Source organism: Squalius cephalus, assembly GCF_949319135.1.
Source record: "Squalius cephalus genome assembly, chromosome: 9".
NCBI classification, from domain to species: domain Eukaryota; kingdom Metazoa; phylum Chordata; class Actinopteri; order Cypriniformes; family Leuciscidae; genus Squalius; species Squalius cephalus.
In genome coordinates, this window is record NC_137130.1 from 16,279,863 (window position 1) to 16,307,082 (window position 27,220).

Sequence of the window (27,220 nt, forward strand, 5' to 3'; positions counted from 1 at the left end):
AAATAAATGTTGGTTTTTTGAACTTTCTATTTATCAAAGAATCCTAAAAAATGTATCACAGTTTCCACAAAAATATTAAGCAGCACAACCATTTTTAACATTGCAACATAGTAAGAAATGTTACTTTGAGCAGCAAATCAGCATATTAGAATGATTTCTGAAGGATCATGTGGCAGTGTAGACTGGAATAATGGCAGCTGAAAAATGTAGCTTTGCCATCACAGGTATAAATTACATTTTAAAATATATTAAGATAGAAAACTATTATTTTAAGTTGTAATAATATTAATATAAGGGCAATATTACTATTTTTTACTGCATTTATGTTTGATCAATGCAGTCTTGCTGTGCAAGAGAAGAGACATTAAAAAACCTGACTGACTCCAAACGTAGTGTACACAAGGTTGGAGTTTTAAACAAATTATTTATATGTTTAGGAGAGATGTGCTGTTTCTTCTCTGCCTTCACTTGGTGGACAATAAATTGGTTTAAAGACTTATTTTGAAGGAGGGACCCGAGAAATATATTTTTGATTGTCTGCTTCTTAACATACAAAAAATGATGTTGGTGGTTCTACTGTATATGCATTCGTCCATCTTGCTTTCTCTCTCTTTCTCTCTCTCACACACAGACACAGTCCATGAATTATGCTCTCATCCCAGTTTCACATGCTATCGTCACGCTTGGCTGCTCTTGCTTGATAGACTGACTCATCTTCCATTCACTGTGACTTCCCCTCTGTTCTCTGTCTTCTCAGAGCCAGTTCAAGTTTGTGTGCGAGGCCATACTGAAGGTTTACGAGGAGGGCCTGGTGAAACCGCTCAAGTCCACGCTGTACGAATCCAACTAATGCGATGCCAGCTTTTCCTGAAAATTATGCTGAAATTCACTGACAGGATCTTCTTCATGTGATTATATCGCAGCTTCACGACAGAGCGACGGAGAAGTATCTCGAGCCAGGAACACATGACATAAACAAAGCACTGCTGCACTTTAGGCTGGCAAAGAGACTATATGCCAAGCTTTAATGAGGAGAGAAAGAAAGGACAAAAATTAAAATCTAACAATGGTGAATTAGGTACTTGTTGGGACTTTGAGTGTTCAGGGTTTTGACAAATATATATGTTAAAAATGAAAATAGTCAAGAGATTGCTGGTGCCATATGTAAGTGTGTAAGGGCAGGCCCATGAATGAATGAGAGTTTTTATATATGGTCACCTATTATTTTGAGACAAACACCCACAAAACAACTCGCATCCAGGCCTGTGCTGCAGATGATTATTTTTTTTAGGAATATTTATTGTTTTAGTGTACATTTTTGAGCCCTGTTCATGCAATATAACTAACTACTTACAAATCAAAATTTGTATTTCTTATGACAATATTTTTTTCTGTTTGCTGTCAAACTAAAATGCTCTCAACAAGGACTTTAAAGCACTTTGCATTACAGCTGTGATGCAAAATATTCAGTCTCTCATGCAGGAGGAATAATATTTTGATTATTTACTCACCCTTGTGTCTTTCAAAACCCATATGTTCTTTCGTCAATGGAACAAATGTTTTGAGAAATGTTCATGCTGCTCATTTTCATACAATGAAAGCCTACAAGAAAAAACAAAACGTAATATTTACTATATTCCACATCTTCTGAAGCCAAACAATAGCTTTGAGTGAGGAAAAGACTGAAATGTAACTTTAATTATTGAAAATATTACTCCCAGGTAGTAGTTGACACAATTAGTTATGTAATGCAAGAACCAGTGAGGCTGTTGAATATTAAATTCAGGGCCAGAAATTCACATATGGAATATTCTTTTAAAATGCGATTGATTCTTTTTCATAAAATATTTTAAATTCAGTTGAACGAAAAATGCCATTCAGAAATTTGATCTTTCCAGAAGCAAACATTCCCTCAAAATGAACTCCCTTATCATTTAAAATCAGATATTCTATTAAAGGGATTAGTATCCCATGTTGTTGATGTAATATCTATGTTGCTTTTTGTTTTGTTGTTAAATCTGAACGTTACACACCACAGTGTGTCAAATGCAGTACTGTGTTGGGGGATCAGATTGGAGTTTGTTTATGGTTGACCTGTTTATTTCTTGTAGCAGACTGCACATGCAGAATATCTCTGTAACATTAGCCAGCTGAAAGTGTGTCCAGTATGTGTTATTACTGTATGTTTCTGCTGTCTGTATGTGTGTAAGTGTGTTTTATAATACTGTTAATGTGAATGTAATAGCCCAAATCACATGTTCAGGTTTTCTCTAGGCCTGGTTCAACACATTAGAGCTGGTGCCTGGTACAGACGATGATTTTATTTAGTTTATTTAATTTAGCCCTAGTTTTATTGAACAGTCTTATGTTTAGAATCCATCAAATCCAACATTGACTTTGACAAAATAACATTGGCTTCTCATGCTAAGATGTTGCTGTTTGAGAGTTTAGGGAACACAATGTCTGCTAAATGAATTGTGTGACTCATTGCCCAGTTTCACAGGTTGCCTGTAGTTGAACGCAGAGTTGTCCATGCCTTTACTCTTTGTAAGGTACTATCTACTTTTACAGTCACTCATTTGTCATTTCTCTGTGGTCATGCTTGCTGGAAAACCTTGGTTTTAAGACCAAATAATTCCTTTCTATGCTCAACAGGTTACAGGTTTTACCAAAAGACATTTAAAACAGGAATGCGACATGCAATTTGGGAGAAACTACGCGCCTCCTGTCTTGTGGGAAAGACAGCACTTTTTCAACAAAGATGTACAATTGTAGACTGGTGTTAACATTTATTTGCTGCAAATAACAAGGTCAAGTTGTGCCACTTGTCCATTTTTATGAAAATATTATAGTGTACATACGATGTTGTATATTAAAAAGAAAGTCTTTAAAATAAAATACGGTGTGTGATCTGGGTCATTTTTGCATTAAATATATTCTGTTTTTTGTACATTGCATATTTGTACATTTTAATTCCTTTGATTTTGGTTTCTAATGTTACAGAAGTTTCGAGCCCTCAGTAACCAGTGGGTGGTGCTGTTGGAAAAACAAAATACAGAGCACCTGCAAGCACCTGATATTTTAGCTAGAGAATAGGAATTTTTCAAGTTATAATAATTAGGGTTTTTATCCCCAATAATATCTGCAAATTATACATTTCCAATCAATTCTATAAATTTTTTTAAATAAATACAGTACATGTCAAAAGTTTGGAAAGTTTCTTATACTCACCAAAACTGCATTTATTTATTTAAAAATACAGTGAAAACAGCTATATTGTGAAATATGACAATTTATATATATATACAGTATATATATATATATATATACAGTATATATATATATATATATATATATATATATATATATATATATATATATATATATATATATTTAAAAATGTCATTTGTTCCTGTGATGGTAATGTAGAATTTTCAGCATCATTATTCCAGTCTTCAGTGTCACAATCATTCAGATATGCTGATTTGCTGCTCAAGAAACATGTATTATTATTATTATCAATGTTGAAAATAGTGTTTGCTGCTCAACATTTTTGTGGAAACAATGATACCATTCAAACATTTGTGGACTTGTGATAAGATTTAAAAAAAAAAGAGAGAAATTAAAACTTTTATTCACCAAGGAATTTGATCATTAAATTGATCAAAGGTGACAGTAAAGACATAATGTTACAAACAAATTCTATTTAATAAGTGCTTTAACAAGTTTAATAAATACATTTAATAAATGGACATAAATGCCGTTCATTGAACTTTCTATTAATCAAAGAATCCTGAAAAAAGTACCACAATTTCCACACAAAAAAATAAATAAAAATGTTAAGCAGCAAAAACTTTCAACATTGATAATAATCAGAGGTGGACAAAGTACACACTTCCTTACTTGAGTGAAAGTACAGATACTACTGGTCAAATATTACTTCGTTACAAGTAAAGGTTGTAAGGACCAATTTTTACTCAAGTAAAAGTACATTAGTACTCGTTTTTAAAAGTACTTAAGTATCAAAAGTAAAAAGTAAATGTCAATGCATTGTTTTATTATTGTTGTATGTAATACTTACAGTACCTTGTTATGCCTCTGAATCTATGCCTGAATATGTCTTAATTTCTAGAACACAGTTCCAGTAGTGGGATTGAATGTGAGATTGAATAAGTGCACTCAATAATGTCCACAATGGTTCCCTCTTTATCATTTTACTATGTACCACAAAAGTACCTTTTTACAAGGGACATATGCAAATCCGTTACACAAAGTCCAGTGAGAATTCGGCGGAACACCGTCCCTTTAAATGTAAATCCACTTTTAGGGATTTACGTGACGTCATTTCCTGAGGTGAAAACAGCCACCCCACATCCCACAAGCTTTCGGAGCAGGGAGAATAGCAGTTACACTTATCTAAAAAACAAGAAAGAAAAAAAAGGTGGCTGTGCCACACTGTGGCTTAGAAGATGGATATTTCAAAGCACAGAGTTGTTTGTTGATAAAAGCCGATGCTAGAGGACTCTTTCATTGGCGGAATATTCATCAATCTGTTGTAAGTATAGCTTTTGTCTTTGGTCTGACTGAGGATCAACAAGTGGATTCGCGCCTCGACTGCGTTTGTCCCTGAGGTGCACGCGATATATATCGGAACAAAATTAGATGAATCACCGGTGTATAGCCGTATTTTGATTTCTAGCTGTTTGTGTCATTAAAAGCTATTTTTTATATAGTTAACGTTACGCCGTTAAATGTCAGTTCGGTGCAGTATTTCTTACGCAAACAGGTGTCAGCGGAGTTCAGTCAGTCAGCGCGTGATCGTGAGCTGCACGGTACAGTTTTGATCGAAACATTAAATAGTTTGGATAATGCGCGTGCACGCATGAGATAGCGTTAATAGCGTTAAACGTTTGATGTTTTGTCCGCCGTTATTTTCTTAAAAGGTGCTTCAGTGTTGGTAAAACGAGTGTGTAATTTGAAGACAAAGTAATGAATAACTTGTAGGAACAGGAAAGAACCGATCACTAAGTAACACTTAATGATATTTTGCTGTAAAGAAAAGTACAGGAGTTAGTAGAACTGCAGTTGTAGTTGGTCTTAGACCATTATTATTATTATTATAAATACCATCGTTTAATTTATAGAAATTATTTTCTCATTGACATAACTATGGTAAGAAGACGTTGATGGTTTTACTTGTGATGTTTTTTTCTTATTGCTGTGGTCTTATTACAAATTACTCAGTAGTTACTGTACAATTCTACACAAAAACTGAAGTGAATTTTTATTAGGAAATAAGGTGCCAGCTATGATTTTAATACAGTCTTAGTTTCTATTGCTACTTCTTAACCATAGGTTTACTGTGGTAAGAACAATTTCAGATTTCCACAGAGGTTGGCCTGAGTGTAACCGAGATGGTCTTTCTTTCAGACTGGACTAACACATCTTCCTGAATATGCTGAGCTTCCTGCGCCGGACTCTGGGTCGGCGGTCCATCCACAAACATGCAGAGAAAGCTCGACAAAGGGAAGCCCAGCGAGCCACAACACACATCCCTGCTGCTGGAGATGCCAAGTCCATCATCACCTGCCGAGTTTCTTTGTTAGATGGCACAGATGTCAGTGTTGACTTGCCGGTGAGTAGACTAATGCACAAGTGTTGCACAGTGTTTGGTTGACTATGGTTTTCATAAACAGACCTATTTGTTTAGTCAGTTTCAGTGTTCTTAACAGTTGTACTTGTTGTGATGCACCCTTTTTTGATTGAGTTGTGAAGTGTTTTTCTTGAGTTGCTCTAGTTAAAAGGTGTCCTTGATTGAAGCTCAAGGTTGAATCGGCATCAGTTTTCAGCCTGTACTTTGACAGATACTCCAGACAGTATGCCAGAGAGAAAGCTCTCCATTGTTCGTTGCTGTTTGAGGCTGAAAACCTGAGAGAGTGAAACTAGACATCACTGTTAGTGACTACAGATGAGCTTAGCACTTGTTACTTGACAAATAAGAAGTCTTTACTCTCAACTTTGTAATATGTTAAGATTAGGAATTCCTTCAAAGCAGCTTTTTTTACTTATCACATCCACTTAAAACTTATTTGTGCTGAACACTCATAATTTGTTTTCAGTACCTTTCCACCCTCAACCTGATGCTTGTCATTAAACAGGTTGTTTTTACTGGTTTGTCTTAATGACTTTACTCTGTCTTAGCATGTGAAATGAGAAGTGTTCAAGCTGAGGGTTTGCGGCAATTTTTCCTAGAAGTGCATCTTGACAGAATAAAGCCTACATTGTATCATATTTGATGCGAAAACTCCCGTTAGCAATGAAGCTCTCTGCGCTGTGCAATGAATCACTTATTGACATTGTGTTTATACTTCGTTGGTTATAATGGAAGGATTCACAAGCTGGCAAAACTTGCACTGAACAAAAAAACACCATTTTGACTAATTTAAACATCTGATTGACTATTGCGTTCACACGCTCAACAGATATGTCTGTGATTAGCTACAAAGCTAAATGCTGCAAAAACACATTGTAAATAGAAACCTTTGACACTCTTCAAGGAGTGCTCACACAAATATTCACGGGAGCGTTTTAAAGTAGCTGACTATCAGCGGGTACTGGTTCTTCAGAATGGCAGGTATTGTCATATTATCATCAAATCAATCTTTGGCGGGACTAATATTTAAATATTTTTTTAAATGCAGAAAATAAACCTGACTCTATCGTCAGATTGATAGTCATTCTTTTTTTTAGCAAAAAAAAAAGAAGGCCTTTTAGTATCAATCCAAAAATGTCTACATTTAGTTCGTGGTCCACATCTTTTTACTGTGAAAGTAAACATAGGCTAATAACTTTTATATTGTTATTAATATTTCAAGATAAACATTTAATGGACTGAAGAGGTTTGCTTGATTACCCATACATCCTTTTTTAGAAAAAGTATGTTAGCTTGTGTGAATTAAATATGATCCAATAGGTTTTTGAGGAATGTTTATTTATACATCTCTCAACCTTCATTGTATTTCATTGCATTTCATTGCATATGTTTTGCCCCCAAAAAATAAAACTAGAGAGCTTCTCTCATCAAAACTAAGCATTTATATATTATATAGTGACAACTGATATTTATAATAAGCATTTTATGTAAGTAGTCTGCTATATTGTAACTGTTATAAAAAAAATCTAATTGATTTACAAGCTATCAGACAATTATCTTACTTTTGGACTTAATATTTGATTTTAATTGCATATTTTTGCTCAGTTTGAGTGTGATATTAACACTAATAGGGTGACCTGACCACCTGGTCATTTCTCTGTTGCTGGTCAGCAGACATGAGTTTTGCGAAACAATGCAGGACACTTGGGCGAACAATAACTTATTAGTGACACTGGATGATAAGTCACCAAAAACCTGCAACAAACGATTACTTTGATAATCGATTAAACTAATGATTATTGTAACGAGTAATTGACTAATCATTGATTATTTCCCTGACTAATCATTAGGCTTTGATCGATTATTCCACTTTTGCAGTTTATACCTATTTTAAATAATAAATAAAACAAGGAAATCACCTCAGCTTTTTATAATGTATTTTTAATGAATTTCGAACCTGAATCTCCTTCAGGTTTTCTTTCCTCCTCAGAAGTCATCAATAGTCCAACTGTTACAATGAGTAGTACTGTGTTGTTGTTAAGTCTGGAAATTGTAAAACTTTTTAATGATTAAAAATATGAATATGTAATATTGTGCATATTCTTTTAGAAAAATGCTCCTCTAGAGTTTTTTTATTATTATTAACTATCGAGTTTATGGTCACTGAATGGTTTTCCTGAGGTAAAGGTAACATTCTGTGACATTGTTTACAAGCTGTTTATTAACGTCTTTCTGCGGTTGAAACACTGATTAAGTGATTTACATGAGAGATGATTCATTTCAGTTGGACTGTAACTTTCAACATACTTTTTGATGTTCTTTCATGTTTATTTCATGCTGTAATAGTAGTAAAGAGGAAGAGATGATAGGTTCACGACACGTGCCGCTTGAACTGCTACAGTGATCTGTCACGCCACCATTAAAGAGTGCCAAAACCACATTGTTTGAATTCTGTAGGAAAATTGACTGAATTTAAAAGATGAGACTTTATTTGATATCAAAAGTAATCTGCTCTGTCTTATCTGTCGGCGCGTTGTCTGTGTCCTCTTTGCTCTGCGATGTATCTTACACTGTATTCCAAAACAAAAATATTTGTCGACACTTTTTTTCCCCGATAATGTCGACTAATCGTTTCAGCCCTAGTAGCATGGGGTCATTGGACTGTGTGGCAGAGTCCTGCAAGGGACATGTTTGTTTGGTAAACCCATACCTGTCTTGACCCGTTTGACATAAAGGCCGTGACCCGAAGAGTACCCACATTAAATCTACTACATCAGGTAGACAAGAATTATTTATTTTTTCATGTAACACAAGCAATCAAATCAACATTAGAGTTGATGCATATAAGAAAAATAGACATGCAGCCCAACACTGGTTTAATTAATAGAAAAAAGGATGAGAATGTGAATGTAAACAATTCAAAACCTTTGCCTATATGTGAACAATCTGCCCATACAGGCTAATGTGCATAAATCAAACAATAGGCTATACAGACGCTTAGAGGTCTCCATAAATTAGGACATATAGCCAAATATGAGCCTTTACTGTCATATAATATCAGGGATATTTTAGCGGATTCACTCTGCATTTAAATCTGCGAATAGATTATGTACAGAAAGTGAGCAATAAGCACTCCCTTAATGACTGAAGCTGTCAATCACTTCAGTTGCAGCGCGCAAACGCCAGTGCTCAACGCTGCAAATCGCATTGTAATTAGAAACCTTTGACGGTCTTCAGAGACTACGGAGTGTGAACACAAATAAGCACAGGACCGTCTGAAAGCAGCTGCCTATCAAGTGGGTACCGAATTGAGTCAAAATAGTCTTGGCTATTGGACCCGCAGTCCACCCATGCCTATTGATTCCCGACCCACACCTGCACCACAAATGACAACGTAAATATTATTCCACCCCATACATCAAATATTAGCGGTTGACCCGTCCCGCTTGCAGGACTCTGCTGTGTGGACAGTGAATGACTTGATCCCCTCAGCTTCTTAATGCCTTTGTTTACGCTGTGGTTGAGCCTCTGGCAGGATTTTCTCTGACCTCCACCTGAATGTGTTAGGTATGATGTATGACTGAGTGTGTTGTTAAATTTAGTTTATTGCGTTTCTGATCTCCATTCCTAACTAAAGTTCAGTATTTCCATTAACTGATGTTTTAGTGCATTATAGTTGTATGTGTTAATATGTGCACATTTATGTGCTACCTGTATTACTGTATAACTGATTTAGATATATATATATATATATATATACTGATTTAGTATAAGTTCCCTTGGGGTTCCCTTGGGGTTTCATCTGTTGTCATTTTAATTGCATAAACTACCCATATTTTAAAATAACCATAGTGATCTTGCACCAATAATAATTACTCATTGTCTGTGGTTTGCAACCCATTCAGACTCCACTTTCTGAATGCAACATGCAACATAGTGTGGTCATGTCTCAATATTGCAAACTGTTTTTAGACTCTTTTTCTTTTTTAAATCAGTTATTGCAATGCACACTGTGTACATGTGATGATTTGGAGCTCATTCATGATTGAGGTCAGCTTATATTAAAGGCTTAAATATATTTGGTTTTGAGGCATCCGTTTTAGTCCCTAATGTGGTCTTGCACCCAAAGATTTCATTGTGTTACTTTTTTATTTATTAATGCAGTGAGGAAGGCCTAATAGATGTTAGCTGTTTACTGAAGGCACTGGGTTTTGTTCATCCGTCTGATAAGGATCACTGCGATCTCTGGGCTGGTCACTGTAGATTACTAATGGTGGCCTCTTTGAGGCTTGACAAGGAAATAGTCATTTCAAGTGGGATTCACATGCCATAAGCTTGTAGTTAAATATAAGATCGTAATCTGCCTTTTTTTTTCTTTTTTTTTGTTCTTATTTCAGATAGTTGGCACTACTTTTTTGTTGTTGTTTTAAAGATTCCCTCTGATCTGTCATACACAAGGGAATGATGAACATAAACTGAACTAGTGGTGACTGATAAATTAGAGGATCTTGATCTGTTCCAAACTTCATAACCAAGAGTAAACAAACCCATTACATGAGCAGATTCCAGTCTAAAAAACAAACTTTAAGGAATAGCGAAAGTTATCAACTTATTCAACCTCATGCTTTTCCAAATGCATATGACTTGCGTTAATATGTGGAGTTTTTTTTTTTTTTTTTTTTGGCAGAACATAATGCTAAACTTTTCCACAATGAATAGGCTAAGCTTTTAAAAAAGGCTCTTTTTTTATTATTTTTTTTTATTTTTTTATTTTTTTACTTTTACTTGAATTGTTGTTTTTAAAGACTGATATTTTCTGGTCTCCTCTTCACACAAATTAAGCACCAAAGTACAAAAGACAAACCACTGCTTCTCTCTAGACAAAGAGACAACAAACCCATTCTATAGTACTCTGCTTCTGAGAAAGAAGAGACATAAATATCTTTACAGTTCGCAAGCTGCACAAACATGCAATGACCATCTGGTGCATCTCCAAGGAAAAGCCTTTCAAACAGTCACCCTGGATACCCATAAATGCTGAATCGATGTTTCACTGCTCAGTAAGAAGGTGGATGTTTCAAGTTCAATGAATTTTCTGGCTTGACATGTATGTTCTCTAACTCTTGAGGAGTGAAGCCAAGCCCTACACAGGAAAGCCCAGTGTCACAAATCATGACAAGCATACTTTAGGGCTGGGTCAACCTGTTTGTTTAGTGAGTTTGACTATTGACTTTTCTTTTTTTTTTAAAGCTCTAATTTTGACAGTGCATCGATGAGATAGTTTTAGAATGCTGACAATGGGCTGTTTTTATTATAAAAGCGGTGAACTGATATTTGCAGTTACTTTCTGTCCTGCTTGCTGGAAGCAGACTGAGGAATGTAACTGCGCCTCCAAAGGCTGTATGTTGGCCTAGCAGCCTGGAAAACCTCAGCTGAACAATGTGAGTCCTGAGCCTGGGGTTCACTCAAGCACACAATGGACTCTTTGTCTGCATTCTTGCAGCTCGCTGGGATGCTTTGTACACTATGCCAACTCACTGGGGCCTGCGTGAGCATCCGGTGCTGAGCGCCTGGACTACGGTTAAAACCGGCCTTCCCAACTTGGAGCAAAGCAGTTGGGTGAGATGCTTGTGTGTCAGCACTCTTTAGTTTATACATGGAGATACTAGCATGGATGTAGCTGTCCATAAACTACTATTTTGTTTACTGTAAGACTAAAGATAAAGGGGTTTGTTTAGATTTTAGTTTAGATTATCTGGAATCAAGAAATTTAAACTTATAACTCACTGATTTACTTATGAGCGTCCATGAAGTGGCCCCATTGTTAATTGTCTCTAGTAGTATCATTTATCACTTGTTTTAATCCAACCATGTGAAATATTTGACACTGTCTCTGGTAGTCAAGGGTCAGGGGCTTCCTTCGTTGTAAAGCCAGACTGTGGCTCATTGGTTTGTCAAGATGTGGTTTGAAATCAGGCACAGTTGAAGTCAAGTGGTTGAGTTGTTGAGTTATCACAGTTAAGACAGAAGAGCTCTTCTTGCAGTTTGGAAATTGGGATTCTGTGCCTTAAAGGGCTTAGGTTTAGATTTAAACAGAACATTTAAACTGATTCCAAGGATCTAAGGCCGTGTCTCCACCAAAGCGTTTTTAGCCAGCAGAAAACGCTAGGCACCCTGCTGGAAACGCCTAGCTGTCGACGCCTGAGAGCATTTCGGCAGTGCAGATTGCTCTGATAAGGAATATCCACGAAAGTGTTACTAGTATCTAATATCACAAATAGTTTGTTTCTGTATTGTTTCTATATAAAAAAATCTCGAAGCAATGTCTATTTGCTCTGGCTCTTGTTTTAAATAATTTTGTTCCGTTATTATGCTTGTTGATGCCATCTGTTGGCGTTGTACAAGCAGGATGTGGCGGTTGGTCAGTGCTGTATTTGTCCCGCTCCTCCTCCACTGTAATTGGACGGCTGGGTAAAAAGTGACCGTGATGAGCTCTGCATTTTACCCAAAGTTGAACAATATTCAACTCTCGGCGACTGGTAAAAAAAAACGTAGAAGTGCTCAGTGTGAAATAGACAGCACCTCGTTATGCTGATGGCGTTTTAGAAAACGCAGCGCTCCCATTGAAAACAATTGGGAAAATATACTAGCCTCGTGAAAAAATGCTTTGGTGGACACACGGCCTTAAGTTTTTGCTTTAGATTTTTTGACAATCACAAATGAAGCCTGCATAAATACTTAATATTACATAATATAAGTTTAAACGCCTGAAACCCACTATTGACTGTTAGGATTTAAATCATGTTCTCTCTCTCTCTCTCTCTCTCTCTCTCTCTCTCTCTCTCTCTCTCTCTCTCCAGAAAAAAGCCAAAGGTGCAGAGCTATTTGAGCAGATCATGTATCACCTGGACGTTGTCGAGAAAGATTACTTTGGACTGCGCTTCATGGATTCTGCCCAGGTCCCGGTAAGAGCGAAAGGATTTCTAGAAAGTGGATGCAAAATTTGCTTTGATACATGATCATCTGATTATTATGATAATTTCATGTTTATTACTAACAATCTATTTTGTATAAAGCGCTGTATAACATATCAAATTAATCTCACATCAAATTTGGCTGAGAAATTATTGTTAAATGAGAAATAGACATTACAAAAAGTAGCTTTAGAAAGAAGTATTTTATTTGACTCAACAGAATTTAGCACACACAAACTTTTAGGCTACAAATCTGTAATACAAATAATACAAATTATGCACAATCTTTTTTTTTTTAGGTATATTTACAGACCAAAACAGTTATATATTCAGTTATATACAGTTAAATATCATCTTTTATTTTACACAAAAGTAAGTCATCCAGATTTGAAACGACATGAGGGTGAGTAAATGTAAATAAACAGATTTTTAAAAAATTGGCAAACTAACCCCAAAATGTGGAATTATTTTTTAATGAAGTGATACTCTAAACCTGCCAGTAGGTGGCGATAAATGTCTAAATGAATAAGTAATTGAGTCATTCATTTGATTTGTTCAAAAGCTGATTCATTCAGGAATTATGTAACTGGCTCTCTTTATGAATGGGCCATTGAATCATTGAATTCATTTAGAAATGAAGCATGAGGTGTATTCCAGTAGTGGAGCCAGATGATTCAACAACATTTTAAGGTTGCACTGTGTAATATTTAGGAGGATCTGTTGACAGAAATGCAATATCATATACATAACTATGTTTTCAGTGGTGTATAAAGACCTTACATAATAAGCCGTTATGTTTTTAATTACCTTAGAATGAGCCATTTCTATCTACGTACACCGCGGATCCCCTTACATTGAAATAGCCATTTTGCGCCGACATGTTTCTACAGTAGCCCTAAACGGACAAACACGTTTCGTCACTGTTTTTCTTTGTGTAAAGGAGCTAGCTGAAGTCAGCAAATAAAACACGGACTCAATGATGAACAAGTAACAATAATGTTTGCAATAACATATCGTTTTACTGAATAATTAAGTAAACCTAATTTCTTAATTTATCGTTGTAAAGAAACCTCATTGCTTAACTGGCTACTCTCTGCTGTCTCAGACGACATCTTTTCCTGTCAGCCACCGTAACTTCTGTTGGTATCAATCCGCAACCTCACCACTAGATGCCGCTAAAAATTACACAGTGCACCTTTAAACAAAAAACATCTGACCTGTCTTTGATAATTTCTAAATATACACCCAAATGCAATACCTAATAAAAGTAAGTCATTATGTTTAAAAATACTCTTCTCAGCAACAAGAATTTGAACAACCCTGTTTAAAAATAGACCTATACAGCCATCTAGTGGGTTTACTTTAGTATGACATTTGATTTTATTTATTTCTGTAAACCAGATAGCGCTAATCTGGCTATTTTTAAATTACATATACTGCATTAATAAAAAAAATAAAAAAATTTAATATTTGTATTAATTTATATAAAAAATAAATGCTGTATAATTTATTGTTTAGAAGATATGAGACACTTCGGTTTGGCAATGAATATGTTGTATCGTAATACATATCGTATTGCCAGATTCTTGGCTATACACAGCCCTATTAGAATATGTCAATGTAATGTTACATTTACGTCAGGAAAGCCATGCAATGTCCATATCTTATTAGTTAGCTAGATAAATATCTATAGAGCGCAGCGTGCTGTATTAGGCTACATATTCATTATATTTTTAGTTAACCTGTTAGTTACATTTATTCATTTATGAGATGCTTTTATCCAAATGTATGTTTAAATAAATCTGTCTTGAAAACAAATTAGTACAGCAATTGTTTAAATGTTTATATTTCCCCAACAAATTTGAGTAGAAACTAATTTCTGTTGATATAAAAAAAGGTTATATAAAAATTGTCTTTTGTAAAAATTAAGAAATTTTAATTATTTAAGTGTTGATTATTAAATAAATTTGATTAAAGGTGAAGTATGTAAGATTTGTATTAATATACATTCTCTTAATAACCAGTTTATTGTTCATTGGCTAGTACACGTGAAAGGGGCGTTTGCAAAATATGTTGTATTAATTCTGCTAGGAGCCACTAGTGTCGCAGAAACTACATACTTTACCTTTGATTAATTGATTATTAAATAAACTTTTTCATTTTCTGAAAGTTTCAATTTGTGTATAGGTACAATTCATGAAATGAATTTAAAAAGTCTAATATTAATACAATTATACAAAAAATATATATATTTTAAAACATTTTCTGTTTTTGGCCAAATGCATCCTTAAGTTTCCGTTTCGGGCCAGAAATTTCATTTCGGTTAATCACTAGTAAAAGGCTTCGTTGATTTACATTTTGCTTTTATTAATTTATTGCACACTGTTATCCAAGCTGCTTAAAAATAAAGAATACTACAGCATTTCACAAAGTAGATTTTTCAGGGGAGTTAGTTGGAGGTAGGGGGGTTACTAAATCTTGTGTATTAAACTTGATGCGGGCAGCGGCTGGCAGCCAGTGAAGTGATACAAGAAGAGTTTAACATCCACACCTAGGATCATCAAGACTGAACACATTGCCTGATGTTGTATGGCAGTCCTCATGACTGGGTGTTCTCCATGATTTGGTTTGAGTCAAACACAACTCCCAAAATTCCTGAGAGTTTTGGATGCTGTTTTTATTGCCGTACCTAGCTAAATTTCAGGAGCATTCTAGATTTGGTGCATTCCCTGCTTACATTGTGCAGTAACAACACTTTCATCTACAATCACTGAAAATCAGGAGCTTTTCCTTAATCACATTTGTTAAACATTGCCATTTTTTTTATGCAGTTTCATTTGCTTTAACTGTTCTGATGGTTTCTTTTGCAAAATAAATAGTCATAATTTATTAACTTCTGTTCAACTGAATAAAAAGAACTTCAGGATGCACATTCTAAAAACTTTCATTATTGACACTTCTGTAACTTTAAAGAGTGATAAAATATTAAATATGCTAAAGAGCAGCAGACAGAACTCAGGCTAGTGCAGAGTCTTGCATAGAATGGAAAGAGGGAGGGAAGAGCATGTGAGGAATGTGTGGGAGAGATTGAGACACTATATTCTTCCATCAGCATGAGTGTCTCCACCCTCCCTCCCTCCCTCCCTCCCTCCCTCCCTCCCTCCACATTGTTCATGCATCACCCCATTATAGCAGCCCATTTCAATAGACAGAACAGGATTTTCTAATGTGTATGAAACACTTTTTGCCCAAAAATAATATATATATATTTTTTAACTTGACATGTTGTTAAATGTTAGTGATGTTTGCACAAAATTAAAGGTTTTCCATATTCCCAAACAAGTGATGCATTTCATTTATTTATTTTACATTTTACAGCATTGGCTCGATGTCACCAAAAGCATCAAAAAACAAGTCAAAAGTAAGTAAATGTTGTTTTCCTGCTGAACTCACTTTTTGTGAAATTATGTTTTGATTATATAAGCAACATTGTGAAGGGTGCTTTGATTAATGATATGATAGAGGCCTGATACACTCGATACATGGTTATTTACTCAGAAACTTTGTTTCAAAACCTTGTGGACAACCTTGTATTGCACTATCTAGGTAGGAAGTTCACAATGTTTTGGAATAGAGCAACATTTTTAGTTAGTCTTCCTGAGGAATCTCAGAAATAACTGTTTGTATAAGGTTAATGCTTAACTGTGTATGTGAAGGGCAGGTAATAATGAACCATGAAATGGAAACTCTGTATCTCATCACTTGAATGACGTTCATCCTGAAATTCCATTTCTATTCTGCAATCTTTATCATTAACTTTTTATACCACAAAAAGCTGTACACAAGCCCTTTTGCTTTGTTTGACGTGTCTGTTATTCTCTGCCTTGTGCCTTGTTTCAGTCGGACCACCATATTGCCTCCATATGAGAGTAAAGTTCTACTCCTCAGAGCCCAACAACTTACACGAAGAGCTAACAAGGTTCATCAGCTGTTTATACCATTAACAAACTAAATATTCACTCAGTTGTTTTACTCATTTCGTTTATGTTCATTATCTCTTGTAGATACCTTTTTGTACTACAGTTAAAGCAGGACATTCTCAGTGGAAAGTAAGTGAAGTTGTTTCAAATTGTGTCCTTAATGTCAAAGCATCCTCACATTTGTCTAATTACTTATTTAAAAGTTTTATGTATTTTTGAGCAATCGGTTGTCTTTACTGACACATTTCCATTCTTAAACATACAGTGGCCCCAATATATACTGTTATATTGGGTTTTAGAATTTAAAATTGTATTTCTAAACTATGCAGTCAGTGGTATTAAGGGCATTGCAGCGAAAACCTTTTACATGTAACAGAATCTGTGATAAATTTCTCACTGTAACGAAACACTTTGTAAAATGCTTTTTATGAAGACTTTTAGTAAATATGCTTTGATCATCTTGTTTAATCTAGGTTGGAGTGCTCGTTTGACACAGCTGTGGAGTTGGCTGCGTATGCTCTACAGGGTAAGTGACAGAACTGAATGTTTTTTTTTAAATCCGTTCAGAAATACGATGATTTATACTACTGTTTGGGGTTGGTAACATTTTGTTGTTTTTGAAAGTCTCTTATGCCAATCAAGCATTTATTTGATTAAAAAGACTGTAAAATGTAAGTAAAATGTAATGGGAAATATTATTGTGTTTTCTATTTTTAAATATATTTTAAAGTGTAATTTATTCCTGTGATGGCAAGCTGAGTTTTCATCATTACGTGACAATGTTTTTGAAAGATTTCTCTTTCATTCTGAAAAGTAAATGACGGCTCATTAGTGTGGGCCTGAAAGCAAGGGCTTATAATCCCCCTCTTCCAACTGTGCTCTGATCTTCTACATAAATGCACAACACTCTGCTGGCCTTTAGCAGCTTTTTTTTTTCTTCTTCTTCTTTTTTTAATTTAAGCTGTTTTAGTAACACGGTCATGTAATCTCAAGTTTTGAGGGTCATTTGGTTTGTCTTTTGGAGAGAATGATTTGTCCTGGTTCTCTCTAATCATGATATCTTCATAATTTCACCACCGTAGCTGCTGTTTGAACTGAGTTGTACATGACAACAAAAACCTGCAATCGGTTGCAATTATTTTCTTCAAAAATGGTACAGATCATGATGGAGCATTCAGTCCTGATAACTAATTTTTTATACTTGTATAAAAATCTAGCCTGGGTGCCAGCCCGAACCCCGCCCACAATATTTTTTGGTCGGGAAGTTCGGTCTGGACTCGCTCCGTTGAGGAGCTATTATGCCCGAACAAAAATTGTTCGGACCAATCAAATTGTCAGGGCGGGCTTTATACGATGATGGACAGATGAGCAACGGTAACGTAATCACCTACGTCACCAAAGAGTGCTTGATTTGAATTAGTTTACAACAAAGACGAGTGCAGCTGGAGAATTGAGATTTCACGAGTTCACATTTACAAATAAGTCAGATAGAATAAATGCATATATAAGATTTCACGAGTTCACATTTACAAATAAGTCAGATAGACTAAATGCGTATATGACGTGCTGTCCGAGGGCTGTGGGCTCGGTAGCCATACTCCCCCGTGTTCCTGGTTGTGAGAGAACAAGACAAGAGTGAGGATTCGGGGTGGTGGAGGGATGCTGAAAAACTGTCAAGGAGTGTTAGGTAAGTTGACAGAGTGAATATGCTTCCTCATGCTGATATAGGGTAACGTTAGACATGGTATTGTTTGATGACAAGTTGATATTGGATTGATTATTTGTACGTGCTTCTCCCGAACTTTGTTTATGAAACATCATGTGTAGATTCCGCCATCGCGTCTGTTATAGAAGATATCCACAGCGCATTCATTTTAAAAGAGGAACAGAGAGCCGCGACATTTTGTTGGTTGAAAATATGAATGAAGAACATGCGTCATTTACTCCGTTGCTCTGATTGCTTGTAGGTCTATCCAATTGAGTGCAGAGTTTTTTTTTTTTCCTGGTTCGGTTGAGACACGCCCCATAATCAAATCTCTATGGAGCAGTCTCAGACTCACATTCTGACTAGAATATGAGTATGACGAAGTCAGGCTAATAAAAATCAGCTAAATGCTACAAATTTTGTTGCTGATCTGTAGAATTTTTATCTTTCAGCTGAACTGGGGGATTGTGACCCTGCCGAGCACGGACTTGACCTGGTGACAGAATTTCGTTTCACGCCAAACCAGACGGAAGATATGGAAGTAGACATCTACAATGCCTGGAAGGAGTGCAGGTATAAATGAGAGAGCTCAGTCTATAAAAACAAACCTCCTAGTTGCACATTATGACTCCTTTTAAGTCTGTGCTTAAAGAGGAAATCTAAATTTAAAGCAGGTGGATGAATGTCAATGTGTAGGTCATCACCTTTGACTCTTCCTGGATCTCTCCTGTCTACTCAACCAAAGCTCTACTGTTGACCCTGAACACTTCATATGTGATTTATGACTCATCACTGTAACCTCGACCAGCTGTAATCGGCAGCAGATGTGCAGCAGCTCGGGTTGTTTCATTTTCTTTACATTTTATTTTACCCTGTTCATTTGCTGGTGTTGCAGGGGCCAGACTCCAGCCCAAGCTGAGATAAACTACCTGAATAAGGCCAAATGGCTGGAGATGTATGGGGTGGACATGCATATGGTCAAGGTATGCATTTTTAAAGCATGCAAGAGTTTGTTAAAATCTCTTCAATCCAGATATATCTAGAAACTTATCTGTTCTTTGTTACCTCGTCCTCCAGGCACGTGACGGAAATGAATACAGCCTGGGTCTGACCCCCACTGGCGTGCTTGTGTTTGAGGGGGAAACTAAGATTGGCCTGTTCTTTTGGTAAGTGGTCCCTCACCAGATCTTTATAGCTGCAGTGTGTCATTTCTTCACCACTAGCAGCACCAAAGCGGGTTTTTGAGTGGGTTTAACATTTTAAAAACATTTTATCAGCTCAGAGCAATAAAAGGCAGTCTATAATATTATAGAACAACAATGGTACATTTATTAAGAGTAAAATATTTACATTTTCCCTATAAAAATTTGGTTATTGCACATTACTGTTGTTAATAAAAGTTAATTTTATCTGCATATCAATTCAAGCTCAATGCTTTACTGTTAGATTTCCAATAAACAAACATCTAATATTATTAGTAACTACACTTATTAATGCAAAACAATAGTAATTTAATGATTAAATTAACTTTATGATAAATTTTCCCCTAGCATTACCAAATCAGGTGCTGGTGCCAACATCTGTAGAACTTAGTGGCTTAGATCTGTAGAATCTATAAAAGTTAGTCTGGAGACCTGTCTAACTGTTCTGTCATACTTCAGTAATGTAGTGACAATGGCCATTTTATCTAAAGCAAACCGGTTGTCTGCACAGGCCCAAGATCACACGTTTGGACTTTAAGAAGAGCAAACTCACCCTGGTGGTAGTGGAGGATGATGAACAGGTAATGCAGGAGACAGAAGAGGTAATGAAACATCTCGCACACACATACAATTGACACATGATCTGCTTGTGAGGGGTGATTGAAAATAGTATGCACTCAGTTTGGTGTATAGCTGGTATTAACATGCATCTTAAATCTCCTGTGACCACTTCTGATAAATGCAATAACATACATCTGCAATAACACAATGTGAGGTATGGGTCTTCGTGTAACCCCTCCACCCGGTTCCTACTCGTCCCACTCTGTGTGTGTGTTCTTGCTGTGACCGTTGGCATCTCTCCAGCACGAGGAGTTAGGCATGCCTGGCATCTGAAGCACTACACACTTTATAAAGCACTGGAGCTGTGAATGAGGACAGAGACTACTCAGTCATGACACATGATGGTGTCAGACAGCAAAATAAAATGTATTTTTATGGGGGCTTGGGTTTGGTGCATTGCATTATGGGGTTCTATTGAGTCTGGAAGTCTGTTGTAATTATTCCCACCATTAATTCATCCAGTTGATTGTGACCAGTAATAAAATTATGTTTGTCATAGAAAGGTATCCCCATAGGATGCAATTAGTAGTCTTTGTCCTGTATGTGATTGTACAAGTTCTCCTTGAGGTGTATGTCATTGATTACTGTATACTGAGTCCCCCAGACTCCATAGGTCTTTGAAGTTGAACTGCTGCTAAAAGTCTTAGACAGACTTTGATTTGCTTAGAGCAGATTGAGCAACTGGTATTTTCTAGGTGTATCTTTTTTTCTGTCTTTGCTATCAGTCGCAAAGGCAGCTAATTAATTAAATACATGCTCTTCATGTTTCAGAGTGAAGCCCTGCATTGTGTTAATTTACACACATTCAGCTCATGATTTAGTGTTTTCAGTGTCTTGGAGCCACTCGTTTTGCAGTAAACTGCTTAAAAAGTATTTGGGAACGCAACATGCGGTAACCATCTTCCCATGAATAGCACTTATAAACCAGCTGTTGTCAACAAAAGAGAAGGTTTTTTTTTGTTTTTTTGCCAAAATAAAAGCTATGGTAATAATTCAATTTGTTATTTTATGATCGGATTGATATACAATCAAACTTTTTTGTGCTAAATTGTAGAGCCTCACAAACAACCACAGAAAACCTGGAGCTTTTTTTTTTTTTAAGAAAAAAGAAAAACATTTTTCGCAAATCACAAAAATCACAATTAGAAATTTTCTCTAAATTGCAGCACTAGTAGCACTCAGAAATAATAGCTAAATGGCTACTGAGCTTTTTGTGTACCCTTAAAGATAACTCTGTCTAGCCCAAATAAGCTTCTGTTAATTATGTAACAAAAGAGTCTAATCTATCTAGTGAAAACCTTTCCTGAAGGTTGAGCCTACATGTTCTCAACATCATTCTCAGCATGTTCTTGAGTTTACATTTGTTTATGCCTTCTACATTCTTAAACCATTCATTCTGTGCTGCTTTTGTCAAAACCAATGGATGAATTAATAGTACATTGCTCTTACATTTTGTACTCTGCCGTAGGGGAAAGAGCAAGAGCACACGTTCGTCTTCCGCATGGACCATCCGAAAGCCTGCAAGCATCTGTGGAAGTGTGCCATAGAGCACCATGCCTTCTTCCGCCTACGTGGCCCCGTCCAGAAAAGCTCAGCCCGCTCCGGGTTCATCAGAATGGGCTCACGTTTCAGATACAGGTGAGTTTTTCTACAGTTCATTAATCATTCATCCATTGTGAGTGTCTGGCAGATAATAAAACAGGGAAAATAAATTCTACAGACATAGGACAATGACTTAGAAACTTAGCACACACTAAAACTACTCACACTGAACTTAAGCAAATGCTTGGTAATGTCTTGGTGCTGACCCAAAACAAGCATTGTAGCAATGAGTTTTGCAGGGGCAAGCACCACCAAAATATATTTTAGACTACTTGTTTACTTGCTTTTATTGAAAGCAGCCTCTAATTTTGTGTATTTTAAATTTGGTGAAGGGATTGGCTCTTAAAAGCATTACATCTCTGCTTTTGCTCATACAATGGCTTCAGTAGAGGCACATGTTAGAGTAGTGCATTTTGGGTAATGTGTATTTAGTATAATAATTTAGTATAATAAACCCATTATAATCATGCCCAGTGGTCAGTTTAATGTTTTGTCTTTTTGCCTGGATTGAGATAAGACTTCCTGTTTTTCATAGGTCCTCTTTACAATATCTGCTGCTAAGTTGTAAATCGTAGCATGGTCTGCTTTAAACGTGTATGTGTGTGTGTCCTTACTATGGAATTGCATCTTATCTCCAGCTGCCAGCCTGGAGCTTTGACGCTGTCCAGTTCGGCTTCCTATTGGCCAGGCTTTTCTTTTTTGCCTGCATTTATTTTCGCACTTATTCAGGCTCAAGAACTAACCTATTTTTATGTTAATGTGTTCTTTATTTTCCGCCTGTGTGTGTCTGATTGTCTAATTTTTTTTGTTAATTTGTTTGCTAATGCTGGTTGGTCTGCTTATCCTCCAAGGAACAGTGGCATTACTCTTTCCAATGCCTTTAGACTTTCATTACTCTAAGCCCATAAAAGTAAATGTCTGCTGTCTTATCGAGTCAGCAGGGATTTATCATAAAGGTTTTAAAGATATGCGTGTAACTGACGTTAATTTCTTTTATTTGTGGGAAGTGGGAAGACAGAATATCAGACAACTAAGGGCAACAAAACTAGACGATCTGCCTCGTTTGAAAGACGACCAAGTCGCCGTTATTCTAGAAGGACCATGCAGAACAGAGGTGAGAGAATAAACTGTTCAGTGTTGGGGATTAAAATGTTAATTTTTAATGTAATGACACTGCCAACCTTTTCAGTAACGTGGCATTCTCAGGTTTAAGACATGTATGGCATTTAAGGCATTGTTTTATTTATTTAATGGTCCCAACAAGTAATAGCCAAATTAATTTCAGTGAACCAGTCATTACTTTTTTTTTCAGATGTCCCTGTGCAGCATTTTTTTGTCCATTTTGCCTCCTATAAATAGTTATAATGTAATCAGCTTTTGTTTTTTAGCAGCTCCTTCAAATAGTTGAGTCTTCCCCTGTTCCCCAGCACTGTTTCAGCTACACGTAATTCTGTTGTGACTTCAGCTTTATGTGATCTTGCATAATACAAATGCTCATTCTTTTTTGTTTGTTTCCCTGCAGGTCCTAACAGATCCTTAGAGTAAGTATTTTACATTGCTGCATTGTGAAATGGAATTTTTATTTTCTCTTGTATAGTGATGAGGTGACTTCCACTTTCAACATCAGTCGCAAAGTGTGTGTCATTTGAAAGCATACCAGAGTTCAGAGCTGTTCACCGCTTCTATGGACTCAATCGTGATTCTATACTAGTGTGTAGTATTACTATTTGTGTGTATAGTAACTGTTTATGAACTATGAATGATTTAATGTCCAGAGCCTTTTTACATTTTAATTTATACCAACATGCTGTCAAAACATAACTAGGGTCTTTTGAGTTAATTTCTTAACATGATTTTAATGTAATATAGGATATGAAGTACTACTACTACTACTTTACTTCATTCTTATTCCAGGGGAAAAGTGCATTATTAGTCTGTCAGCAAAGACCTGCTGTCAGGCTGAAAGTCTTATAAGTACCCCTACTTGGACTGTGATTCAGAGTTAAAGATGCAATTGTGGACAACATCATGTGCTAGCACTTTTGTAGTGCTGATTTATAGGGACTTTTTTAAGACTTTGCTGTGACTGATACGGTTTAGAAATATGTGTAGTTCCTGTGGCACGCTATACGTTTGAATGTTTTAATGACAGAGAGGAGTGCTAGGCGCATGACAATTCCTCTTATTTCTATAAATATTTCTCTCGAGAACAATAATCGATGATGTGCACTTGACTCTGATATCATGGCAGACACTGTTGGATTAGTTCGGCGGTAGAACGGTCCATTGGCCAGTTTGAAAAGGTCTGATGACAATACTGTTCAACCACTGCTGTTGATTTCGTGTGCAGGCAGACAGTAGCCTGATGATACTGTAGCTCCTGTGATCTTGATCATGTACGCACAATCTTCAGCTGACTGGGTTTTCTAAAGGGAACATGTGCATATTTTTAGGATGAAATCGAAAGAAAGTTTTGAACATGGGGCCCCCTGGTCACATGCTGAAACAACATCAGGAATGTCTTTGCTCATGCTGATCCAGTGTTGGTTTGACATGGCCATGTTTTCTGGTCACCTCTATAAAGGGACCATCTTTGTGCTGCCTACTGAAGTCAGTCAACAGTAGCTTAAAAACCCAGACATAGGTTATATATCACTCACATTTTCTCTCTCCACAGTAACCACAATAACGGAGTGAACCCAAGCTTAGAAACAAAGGTAAGGTCCTTGCAGTTAAAAACAAAAACAAATTACATTTTAAAATATTAAAACAATTATTTTAAATTGCTACGTTTCTGTTTTTTGATCAAATAAATGCAGCTTTGGTGAACATAAGAGACTTCTTCCAAAAATATTACAATATCTTACCAACCCCAAACTTGCAAAAATGCACATCACAATTTGAGTAATATAAATAAATGTTAAATATAAATTTGGCCCCTTAATATACTGCATATCTCTAACTAGTTTGATTTGAACTTGATCTTTTTTTTTATCATGCATTCACATGTTTGGTTTGGCAAGGCTATTTTGCTTTGAGTGTTTTTGTACCTAAATGCAGCCCACACGCATCTTTCCTCAGCCCGCCCAAACACGGCCTCCCTGGTCCGGTATGCCTGTGGTCAGCCCCCCACCCTCTGCACCAGGTTCTATGGAAATCGAAACCCTCCCCAGAAGCCCTGGTGGCAGCCAATCGGACAAGAGGAGGTGAGCTTCTCACAATTTTAATGCAATAAGACCTCTAAGCAGGTTAATCTGATTCCCTGCTGTTACTTCAGGCCCCCGCACAGCCGGTTAGCATCACTTTGGCAGAGTGCAACACTTGTATAAATGATATGTTTGGTCCTGCTGGTAGTGTGTTGGTGAGCTGGTGTGAGGTTGTGGTGCTGGCTGGTGACTGGTGTTGAAGGTGCTTCATGCTGTTTAGCTTTGACGTTGAGCAGATGGCTGCTTCAGCACAGGAGAAAACGCCTGCTGGGCTGACTACATACAAACTCTCTCTTGACGTGAAAGGCCTGTCTTTCTCTCTTACTTTCCCCTTCGTCTTGCTCTATCTCCTGAGGCTGTCTTTGTGGTTATTGTGCTGTGCAGAGCTTTGCCTTAAACTTGAAATATTGAAAAGAAATTAAATTGGAAAGTGGGATTATTATGTGAGTGTTGGATATGTTGTCCTATCTTATGAACAATTTGATCCTCGTTTTTCTAAACTTTGTTGTAGTCTGATGTTCTGAAACCCCAGTGGCCTTTTCATAAGGCAAGGTATGTACACTCCTGTTTTCAACCCTTCATAGACTCTCTTCAACCAATCAGTGCATTTCTTGTGATTGGCTTTTTTATCAATAGTTTTTTTTTCTCGGGCTGGGAAAATCAGTATCAACATCAGTTCTGCTATTGCTTGATTATAGTCCAAACCAACCAACCTAATCAGTAGGGTACCTGTGATCTTAGCTGGACCAATATAATGATGTGTTGTAACTGCCAGATGAAGCAGTGGGATCTCTGTTTTTGGCTTTGTGACTGTCCTGTCCTCTCTTTCATCAAACCTGAAACTAATTCAGAGGTGGTGGAATCAACACAGACAAGTGGATATCCCTTCTCCACTCCTTTCTGATGACAATTTCTCACTTCTGTTCTTCCTATCTGAATTGATGCTTTAGTCATATTAATGCTCCTCACTAACCAAACAAAACCCCCTTCTGCCTAACCTAGTAAACAGACTAAAAATGCTTTCTTGTCTACGATTTTGTCCTCTCAAGTATGTTTTGAAGTCATTCAGCCCTCTTTTATTGTCACCTTACATCTGTCTTACCATCTGCTCCCCCATGACCTTGTTTTCCCATTGATCCATTTACATTGCTACATCTTTCCGTGCAATAATAGTTATATTTAATTGAACATTTAGAATAGTATTGTAGTATTAATACTAGGAACAATTATTTTATTTAAATTAATATTAATTAATTAGTCTCAATAATAGTAAAAATATTAATTTTGCTTCTTAACACAATGATAAATTCATGAATAGTAAGCTATGAAAAATTCCTCAAATAATGAGTCAGTTTCACCGTATGAGTGAGATGGATTCAAACTGATATTTTGCTCAGGAGTTTGAAGATTGATTTGTGAATCTGTTCAACTAATGGTGCGTCTCAATCAGCTCCCTAGTTTGGTAGTCAGAGCACTGATCAGGGAGTCAGTCATTTTAAAGGCTGTCTCAATCGTAAAATCATTCCAGTGCACTGAAATGTTCGCTCCCTAAAAAGTCCCACAATGTACCATGAAAACCAGGAAGCATCAATGCTCACTATGTTCCCTTAACGGAAGTTCTAAAGCGTGAAACCTAAATAACGTGAGCCAACTCACGACACGCGATAGATGTTTTTTTTTGATGATAGGATTAAAATACAAACCATTATTTAATTATATGTCAGCATAAACGTACATTGCTAGACAGGTAATGAACAATCTAGCTAACATTTATAATTAATTTACGGCTGAAATGTTGCACGTAATGAACAAGCAAGGTATTTATAATAATGTACTTTATGTAACATTAAAAAAAGAATATAGTCAAGAAATTAGTTCTGCTGTTGTTCATAAATACCAGTAGTGATGTTGTACAATGAGGTTGTTGTCATGTCGCCGGAAATAGTCCCAATATGTAGTAAGCCAGGGTCATTACTTTCCTTACCAGAGCCCAATTCGTGTACACGATATACTGGTTCACAACCTAGAATGCTAGGGAGTTTTGAGACACACTTGGGGATTGAGACACACTCTAATTCAATAAAAGGAACATTATTTGCAAATCGGACATCTCAGATGTTCATTGTTGAATGCAACAATGGCAGAAGACATATGAATCAGGAAACATTTGCATGCAATCTAAAGATGCAATTAACTGGTGCCCTTTTGCCAGATAAAATCATATAAAACTTATTTATATTATCTTGTATTTGTGACAATTTGTTTTTGTAGTCTGGA

General features: G+C 36.3%; 2 protein-coding genes across 6 annotated transcripts in view; both read left to right on the plus strand.

Moving 5' to 3' along the window:
* ptpn4a (protein tyrosine phosphatase non-receptor type 4a) overlaps nt 1-2,571 on the plus strand; it is a 50,533-nt gene extending 47,962 nt beyond the window's left edge. For both annotated transcript variants that reach the window (XM_079882452.1, XM_079882453.1), the window contains exon 27: nt 758-2,571. In XM_079882452.1, coding sequence (XP_079738578.1) covers nt 758-850 — 93 coding nt within the window. In that variant the 3' untranslated portion in view covers nt 851-2,571. The remainder of the gene's footprint in view (nt 1-757) is intronic.
* A 1,766-nt stretch (nt 2,572-4,337) lies between these two features.
* The window catches only part of epb41l5 (erythrocyte membrane protein band 4.1 like 5), a 34,226-nt gene continuing 11,343 nt past the window's right edge, over nt 4,338-27,220 (plus strand). For 2 of the 4 annotated variants that reach the window (XM_079882454.1, XM_079882456.1), the window contains exons 1-16: nt 4,338-4,555; nt 5,431-5,635; nt 12,514-12,618; nt 16,006-16,048; nt 16,528-16,606; nt 16,692-16,736; nt 17,081-17,133; nt 18,765-18,885; nt 19,208-19,295; nt 19,390-19,478; nt 20,026-20,116; nt 21,604-21,773; nt 22,745-22,851; nt 23,260-23,278; nt 24,415-24,454; nt 24,819-24,943. In XM_079882454.1, coding sequence (XP_079738580.1) covers nt 5,456-5,635; nt 12,514-12,618; nt 16,006-16,048; nt 16,528-16,606; nt 16,692-16,736; nt 17,081-17,133; nt 18,765-18,885; nt 19,208-19,295; nt 19,390-19,478; nt 20,026-20,116; nt 21,604-21,773; nt 22,745-22,851; nt 23,260-23,278; nt 24,415-24,454; nt 24,819-24,943 — 1,355 coding nt within the window. In that variant the 5' untranslated portion in view covers nt 4,338-4,555; nt 5,431-5,455. The remainder of the gene's footprint in view (nt 4,556-5,430; nt 5,636-12,513; nt 12,619-16,005; nt 16,049-16,527; nt 16,607-16,691; nt 16,737-17,080; nt 17,134-18,764; nt 18,886-19,207; nt 19,296-19,389; nt 19,479-20,025; nt 20,117-21,603; nt 21,774-22,744; nt 22,852-23,259; nt 23,279-24,414; nt 24,455-24,818; nt 24,944-27,220) is intronic. The other 2 variants (XM_079882455.1, XM_079882457.1) reach the window with 1 other exon arrangement.